The sequence below is a fragment of the Nycticebus coucang genome, chromosome 16 (assembly GCF_027406575.1).
Source record: "Nycticebus coucang isolate mNycCou1 chromosome 16, mNycCou1.pri, whole genome shotgun sequence".
NCBI lineage: Eukaryota > Metazoa > Chordata > Mammalia > Primates > Lorisidae > Nycticebus > Nycticebus coucang.
Genome location: NC_069795.1, coordinates 35,609,381 through 35,618,879, shown reverse-complemented (window position 1 = coordinate 35,618,879; position 9,499 = coordinate 35,609,381). Strand labels below are relative to the sequence as shown.

Here is a 9,499-nt window from a genome sequence, read left to right as displayed (position 1 = left end):
ATCATGACAGTAATAAATGATATATGCTTGAAGAACTGGTGCCAGAGGAAGGAAGAGATCTGTCTATTCTTCATCACATGATAGATAGATAGATGACTAGGCTCTGAAAAAAGAAGGCTAGGATTTTTTATTTTAAATAGGTAATGCCCAAGCATTTTGCTGCAAAGTATAGAAAGAAAAACTCAGGTATTAAAGATATTAAATTTCAAACTATAGATGTCCAACTCAAAATTTTAAAAAGACAACAAGCGAGGTAAAAAACTGAGACATCACTGCCAAGCCGGGAAGCTGGGAGATGGCCAAGACTGATCTCAAGATGGTGCAAGATGTTACATCAGTGGTGCAGACCCTCCTACTGCAGAGGCAAGATAAATTTCATTCCGTGTCTGACCAGATCATTGGAAGAATTGATGACACAAGTAGTTGCATGAATGATCTGGAGAAAAACATTGCAGACCTCATGACACAGGCTGGAATGGAGAACTGAAGGTGAAAACAAGATACCTGCCACACAAAAGGGCTAGAGATGGCTAATAATCTACACTGAAATCTGGAACACCGTTATTCCAAGCCAAGAGAAGACTGAATTGCTTTTTGCAGCTAACTACTATCCGTAGGCAGGTTTTACATTATAAAATGTGCATTTTTATCACATGCTATATGGTTAATTTACAGAGCGATTTACTCCCTATAGTCTTGAACATTGTATTTTCACATCTTGAACCTTGGTCAGTTATGCTATTAATTATCAAATACTAAAACTTTGGTGGTTCCTATGTGAAAAAAAAATTAAAAAAAAAGGAGAGATCTTGAAATTTGATTCTTAATATTATTTTCTCAGAGTTTTAATATTTACAACCGTAATTTTTACTAACCATAAAATTTGTCCGGGATTAAAGCTATCCCTAGATTAAGTAAGGATGTAATTATTATATATAGTTTCTCACTGCTATTGGCAGTTAAGCAATTTTTTAAATTGTAATTTGTTCACATACCCAGTTTCTGTTTATCACACTTTAAACTTTTAGTACTTTCAACTCTAAGATAAATAACCTACTTATCTTGTTCTTATAAACCAATTTTCCAAAAATTTCATTATTTGTGTCAATTTTATTGACACCATAGTATAATACATAAAGAATCTGATCAGAGCTCATGTAGACAATAAAATTTGCTCATATATACCAAAGGCATAGGATAAGCAATGTTGCTTATCAACAGTTGATAATCTCATTTTATACAAAGTAATATTAAAAAAGACTTGATGTCTATTAGAATCATTACATCAGAGCAAATACCAGTCCAATCAGAGTCATGTACCAGGATGAGTAGAAGCTAAATATGTCTGAAGATGAATATTAAATTTTATATGCATTTATATTATCTATACACATACATAATTGTATACACACATGCACATATTCACATACATTTTGACAAATTATAGAATGCTTCTTGCAGTATCATGTAACTCTGACCCTAATACTTTTATAAAGCGCACATTACAAATGAGAATCCAGTTTAGAAGAAAATTACATTATTAAAGCGTCCATCAACGTGTTTCTAAAGCTGTGTGATAACCTTCATTGGGAAAACACTGTGCTGTGTACACATAGAGGATGCTTACTTCATTCTTAAGACTTCAAGTATTGAAGACTTCACAATTGAATTGATACAGTTAATATAAAATGAGAACATTTTAAATATTTGTCAGATATTTTTAATCAGGTTTTATTATAAATGTAAGAAATTAGATTTATAAGAATGTGCCATTATTACCATCTATACACATTTTGTTTTATAATTTAAAATTAATTCAAAGCCATAATTTATTCCTTGAAATTTCATCAGATACTTATGTTGCATCTTTATGCTCTGTCAGATATAAACCCTTAATCTTACTAATCAGGAACATTTAAAACAAAATATTGAAATACAATAATTTCTCATAGTCTAGAATTTAAAATTTTAAATATGAAATTTATAACTTACTACCAAGTGCCTTCTAAATGGCCAAACAGTAATAGATCACATTCTACCCAAGGGTTTTTCTTCATAATTATATGCTGCACAGGCAAATTTGTCACTAAACATTGCTGCAGAAGCACCTTCACTGTTTTAGAATTATGGTTTCATCCTATGCATACAATCTTTTCAAGTCCTATACTTGTGTGAAAGAAGGTTTTGCTCTTGAGAAAATGGCTTTATTGCCTTGGCCAGGTTGCAATTGATTAAAACGAAGCTGTAATTGAGTGCATTTGTTAAAATTTTATACTTACAATAATTGCGATAAGGCCCTGTAAGCAGTGGGCCATATCAACTATGTCACAATATTAACGGAATGGGGCTCACGTCACGGTTGCCTTTGGATAATTTGTGCAATTGTTTGTGAAATGCTGCTAGACCATTTCTGTGAGTGACTGTTTTTGTCTTTTCATTCAAATAAGCTTCATAATAGGCTATTAAGCTTGTTTTCGGGAGATATACATCAATAATTTATACAGCATTGCAGTCAAAACTGACCCATTACTTGTTTTTAGCGCTGCATCTTTCAAGAAATTTAATTATTGAGTAAATTCACAGAATGAGATTAACTAAATATAGAAAATTCCGTAAATCTCTGTCCCAGAAGTGTTGAAGTACATTTAATAATGGGAGGGAGAGTTAAAATATTGAAAGCTAACAAAAGAAAGCAAAAGTTGCAGCACATGTAGTAATAAAAAAAAAAAAAACGCATCTTTAAAAAAATATTTTTAAGGTATTTCAAATTTGATATAATTGGATTTTTACCATGTTCTGATCCTCACTGCTGATATTGTGAAATCTCACATTTCTTTTCCCCCCCACTGAGATCTTCTCTGTCATGTTTTTAGTCAGAGGTAATTTTATGTTGGGGTTATAAAACCTCTTAAAATAGGTTTTTATTATTTATGATCTACAGATCTGTATCAGAGGCATTGTTGAGTTTGGCACACTGACATCTCACATAAGGATGGCTCAGATTACATGAGATTATCAATGCTTTCCAAAGAGCTGGCTTCAAATCATTGCCGAGGCATCCACAGTAAATATTTCACTATCGACCAAACTGTGATTAAAGAGATTGCCATTATTGAACACAGTAGTCGGCTGCCTCAAAGTTTGAATTTTCCCCCAAATAATGAGGTAACCTGATTGCTTTTGACGAGCCTCACTTTTTAGGAATGGTCTTCCGATCATCAGTGAACAAAGATGTCTTTTTGAGAGAGATGGACGAATTGTCTTTTTTTTTTTTTCCCACTATGGCAATTTCCGTTTTGACAGAGAGAATGTTTTGAAGCTAATTGATAGTCTGGGAAAGCTCTGTAAATATTGTCTGATCAGTTAGCCTAGAATTATGCCTTCCAAGATGTTACATCAGACAGATTTCCTAAATTACCTACAGAGAACAGAAGTCACCCAACAGGACCATTGGAGGGTAGAGGCTAGAGACACAACCATACCTCCTAGGCTGTTAGAGAGAGCGGCTTTCATCTTACCACAGCACAGCGTGCTTGTGTACAATTTTAAAGCTATGTGCCGTGTGGCAATTTCAGTTAAGAGAGTTTTAAAGTGAACTTTGTTTTTTCCACATGTGAGATTGTTAATGCGAATTTTGCTCTCTAATAAAATGACATCTCAAAATAAAATTTGGTAAACACATGTATGTTAGGGGAAATGTCCACTGGCATTAATATAATTTAGTCTTGAACACATACAACAGATAATTTATATGGCTTGTAAATATTTTTTAAAAACTACCAACACATTTTAATTATACCAGTGTTAACCCTATGTAGTTTTTTATAGTCTTACAGACTCAATAATTTCAATCTACTGAGCCCTGCTTATGACTTCCTGTTATTAATGAGAAAAAATAATTCTCTTTTTTTTTTCCACTTCATGGGGAAAAAAAGTCTTTTTTGAGGGGTTGGGGGTAAAACTAAACTTTTTGCTACACTTCTTGTTATTTTGTTAACAAATATAATTTTTGCTATTTTGCTTCAAAAGATAATTCAGTAAACAGGCATTTGGTGTCCTAATGTAACTGTTTACATGATCATTTGAAGAAATTATACTAGTTAAATGTCATGTTAAAAAGTGTGGAAGAAATTCAGATGAAAATTAGCGTTTAAATAACCTTGTATACTCTCAAAGGAAGCAATTACCACTCTGAATACACTTTCGGTGACTGCTGGGGTGAACACAATCTTGATCAGTTTGTTGACAGACTCTGATTCATTACAAACTAACCTTCCTGAGAAATTCCTCACAAGATTCTCTGGTGAATCACTTGTGCTCAGAAACCGTTTGGGTTTCTTATGCAGATAGTTACCCAGCATGTGACCCTAAAACAAATTGCCCCTTCTTCCAGAAGGTAAACTGCCCTGAAATAGATTGCCCATTTATTCACCCACTCTCAAACCGATGCACTCGGGTTGAAAATTCCAGGGAATGACTTTTCCTGGAGCTGTCCTCTATCTTAATTTTAGCTGTCTAGAAAAAGACAGGACAGCCAAGGTTTCCCATCCCCTCCTTTTCAGTCCCACAGAAACTGCTGTCATTGTGTTACTTTCTGCTGGCCAGGCAGGTATGAGGCTTCCACTGAGGTGGATGTTAAAACAGCCACATGGGTCACAGGCAGATGGAGAAAAGGACTGGGGAAGCAAAACGGTGCGTGATTTTGAAAAAGACAGCATATCACGGGGTCATACATGTGCTGCTGGTTATTAGATAGGATTTAAAAGCTGGAGGTCTTTGTAAATTATTTTGGCTAGTTTAGTGCTTCCAGATTACTTACTAGGGTGCTCTGACACATTATTTAAACATCTAAACTAAAACTTCCCTTTAAGACCTGGCAAAGGTACATTTAATAATAAGCCAATCAATCTCATTTTTATAAGAATAATTCATCAGAATTATGAGTTCCTTGCTGAATCATTTCAGTGAATCTAACAGAAATTAGGAAGTGAGGAAGAAATACAGGAAGTGAGAAAGTCAGAGACACAGGAAATACTGGAAGATAGTCACATATTCTACTCAGTAAATGTGGTCTAACAACTGAAGGAATAGTAATCCTGAGAGGAACTAGAAAATACTCAAATTGTCACATTTTCACTGTCCTTGACAGTGGTTAGATGGATGGTTAGACTACCAACACTGCAGAAGTGTATAAGTTATGCTATTTTTCAATACCAGAATTGGAAATCCAATTTCTAGTACCTGACCCTTTTCCAAACACTAAGATCTCCATCTGAAAGATGTCACAGTTTTAGGGACATAACTATTTAACATTGATGGCTGCAATTCCTTATGAGCAAGGCTCTCCCTTCATTCTCTGCAGTTTGTGCAATAGGCGGATTCAATAATATTCTCTTGGGTCTGGGTGAATCTGGGCTATTTTTACGAGTAGGAGGTGAAGCAATCAAAAAAACATTCCGTGTCTAAAGCCCAAGAGAGCTGACATCTAAAGTGACTCAAATTGTCACATTTTCACTACTTCAAAGCAAGGATTTGAAACAACTATCACACCAAAAATCCTCGGGAGGTAGCACTTGTAGCATAAGATTCACATATGGTTCCTCTGAGAATTGCACAGGGCAGAATCTATAAGGCCAACATTCGAAGCCCATTTGAAGTCATTTAAAAAGCAAAATTGTTTTCACGGGAAGACAACATATTAAGCCATTATGACCCACCAACTCTTTGCCCTTGTATCAGTAAGGATTCCACCAAAGACACAGAAACAGAACCAGCAGGAGATAGATATTAAGAGATTTATTGCAAAGATTGGCTTACAGGATTGCGGGGGCTGGCTAAGTATATATGTAGACCACCAGGAAGGACAGGCTGCAAACTCTCAGGTGTAAGTGGACACTACTGCCTACAAGTGAAAGTTCTCCTTCAGAGAAGACTGGGTTGTACTTTAAGAACTTTTACCCGATTGAATGAGACCCCCCTAGGCTATCTTATTTAACCTCAACTGCTTAGGGGCTTTAATCTCATCTGCAACAGGCAGCAATACCTTGATTAACATTTGACTAAATAACTATAGACAAGATCATCCTGGCCAAGCTGACACACAAAACCACCACAACTGCTAACAAAGATTTTAAAAATTTCCCAGCACTAGTTTTCGGTAATAATAATAAAGAACAAAGCTAACATCCAGGAGAAAAGATACAGTTCTACCTTGTGTAAATCAGTGTGTGAGGTTGTAGCTAGAAATATAAAACAGAAGTTTAAAAAGAAGTAATGATGAAGCCAAAATAAGAAAAGACGCAGAACTTAAAGTGGATTCATCGCATATGATGGAGTAAAATTATATTTTAAAATATTTTTAGCGTGTTTTTGTTCCTTATGATTTTTATTTCCTTTAATTTCCTTTTATTCCCTCCTCCTTTCCTCACTCAGTCTAAACCCAGAGACATCCATTGTCTCACAGAAGGGCTACAAAATCCCAGTCCTGGGAATATCAGAAGTCCAGATGTAAAGAGAAATTAGAAAGAAGAAACATCTGCCAACTATGGTTTATCCCACTCCACTCCTAAACTTCAAAATTAGTTAGTTTGCTTTAATGATTCTGAGGACGAGAGCAGAGAAGGGAGTGAGAAAGGAGTAAGGGCCTTGGGAGGACCATGGTTAATACTGCACTCAGTTCTACTGAGTTCTAAGTCAAGAAAGGGAGAAATGATAAACAGTTTATGATCTAAAAGTAGAAGTACCTGTGTTTTCTGCTTCGTCATATATGGCCACCTACCTGGATAGATGTGTAAAAACGGAAACAGAATATTTTTTTGCATCTGTCTCCCATTTTTTTTTTTTTTTATTGTTTGGGATTCATTGAGGGTACAAAGAATTAGGTTACATTGATTACATTTGTTAGATAAACTTCCTCTTATAATCGTGGAAGATCCCCAAGATTTTTTTTTTTTTTTTTTGCATCTGAAAAGGATAAAAAGAAACATAGGCATTAAGAGGACTGCGATCATCCTAAGGCCTGAGGACTGAGACTGCCTCCATTACAGTCTCACTGAAGAATCTCTCATCGTGTTAGATAAATTAGTGATGTGTTGAGAACACATTAAGGCCATGCCTTTTGGGATTTCTTTAGTATTTGTTGCCCTGGCACTAATTTAACCTCAGAATCTGATAGATGAGTGTCCCTGCTACTAGTAATTCACAGGGAACATTTATGGCTGACGTCTTCACCTCTTTCTTCTATGACTTTATAAATATGCTCACCACTGACTTCCCTCAATCGTATCAAAGTTTGATCATGAGACTTCTACACAGATGCTCCAATCACTTCATTTGGTACTTCCGAAGCTTAAACATTGCAAAATGGTCATATCATGAGATCACAATAAGGTAAATTCATGTTACATCCTTATTCCAGAGGGAACATCTGCAGGAACCCTCAGATTGCATGTGCTGTCAGTAAGATACAGGTCTCAGAGTCAGAAGGGTCTGATAACACAGAGGACTTGGAGTTTGAACTATAATATGATGACATGCTGCTGCCATTCCTTACCTGTTCATCTTCTAGCTGATGCACTGACTTAATAGGAACTGTTGTATCCTGGTCCAAGTCTGCATCACTGGGAACTCACAACCAAGGAAACCCAACCTCGTTGAAACTCTTAGTTCCTTACCATTAATGGCAGATTTGGATTGCCTGTGGGGTTGCAGCTGATGTCTAACCTCAGCCTCACTCAAGCATATTGTTAGCCCATAGCCCTGAGTGCAGAAATAATTGACAACCTGCTCCATTTCCTTCTGCATAAGCCTGCAGGGCACAGTCATCCACATTAAACAATTGCTAGGTGACTACTTCAAACATTGCAGGCTTCTACAGAATCCTGCTCAAGGGCAAGATCTTCTTGGAGGAGGAAAAGGAAATCTTTATACCTGTGTTCATGTTCCTAGTTGCATCACTGATGAGGACTACAGAAAGAAGACCAGATACTCTAAAACCAGGAGGCAAACCCATCTAAATCCCCTGGACATAGACAAAAGATATGGTGGGGCTAAGCACACAACATTCTCACACGTGTTGAATAGCTTTCTATCTATGTAGCAGTAGACAGATGTGTTTTTCTTTTTAATGAATTCATAATGTAAGGAGAACCAGAAGATAGGCAGAAAATAGAATTTCCAATTTGGTTAATTTAAATTAGTTCAATTGAAATGCTTTCCCTTTTCAAATTTTTCAAAAGTATAGAACTCTTTCGCCACAAATGTAACATTCTTTTATCAGTTATTGGCCACTATGCTAGTTCTATGTTGGTACATAACAAACCATCCCAAAACTTAGTGACCTAAAATAATTTATTATTCCTCACATTGCTGAGAGTTAACAAATGAGCTGGGTGATCTTCTTCAGTCAGATGATGGCTGACACTGAACTCATTTGAAGATTTCTGCATTTCTGGGCCTAGTACCTAGGTGGAGAGAGATGGAATAACTGTGGATTGGTGGGGGGCCCTCTCTATTTAACGCTCTCACTCTTCATTCGACCTATCCATATGGCTAGCTTGGGCTTCTTCATAACATAAAATGTTCAAGGTAGTTGGACTTCTCACCTATTGCCCAAGAGAGAGCCTTCTTAGAAAAAGTTAGATGAAGTTGCCAACCCTTGAGACCTGGATCTAGAAACACAACAGTATTATTATTTACTAATGCAACGTAATCTCAAAAATAGTCACAGAGTCTGTCCATATTCTATATCATGATAAAAGGAAATGTGTCAAATGTGTAGCATTTTGATCCAGCATATCTAAAAATGATAGAAAAGTCATTTTTTCCATTGACATATCCTACCCCATTTCCCCGAAAATAAGACAGTGTCTTGTGTCTTATTTTGAGGTGTGCTCCCAAAGATGCGCTAGGTCTTATTTCCAGGGGACGTCTTATCTTTCCTGTAAGTAAGTCTTATTTTTGGATGATGTCTTATTTTTGGGGAAACGGGGTACATTTAAAGTACCAGTTAATGATCCCTAAAGATTAATCATAACCTTCTAGGAGTTAAATATATATATATAAATACTTTATTTGTGACTTGTAGGTGATTGGAATACTGTAAGTTATGGTAGACCGATTTCACTGTGACATAATTTAGCAGTAAAGTTGTCTATGATAAACATTCAAAAGTACTAATTCAAGTACACACTCATAGTTTGTTAGTATCATGCATGTTATATATTTTACATAATATTGATGTGATTGTTATTCGTGCTAGGTAGATATCACATAACATCAAGTTCAGTGGATTCTATAATATGAAACGTCTCAAACCATAATCCCTCTAAAAATGGGTAGAAAATATGCATATTTTTATATTGCATAGTTATCCAAACCATGCTAGTATCACTTACACAGGAACATGTTCAAACATAACCAGGTTTTATCAATTAAAATACATTTAGCTGCAAATATATAATCGCCAAATAGCAGTAGTTTACATATAGATATGTAATTA

At 35.7% G+C, this 9,499-nt stretch overlaps 1 protein-coding gene across 1 annotated transcript; it reads left to right on the top strand.

The window, feature by feature from the left end:
- The first annotated feature begins 295 nt into the window (after nucleotides 1-295).
- LOC128567984 (heat shock factor-binding protein 1-like) lies at nucleotides 296-487 on the top strand. Its single transcript, XM_053565625.1, has one exon. It carries the CDS (start codon nucleotides 296-298, stop codon nucleotides 485-487), a length of 192 nt encoding a protein of 63 aa, XP_053421600.1.
- The last annotated feature ends 9,012 nt before the right edge of the window (nucleotides 488-9,499 follow it).

Bases quoted from the DNA above. Each gene is read 5' to 3' on its own strand.
- LOC128567984 (XM_053565625.1), top strand. From the start codon at position 296: ATGGCCAAGACTGATCTCAAGATGGTGCAAGATGTTACATCAGTGGTG.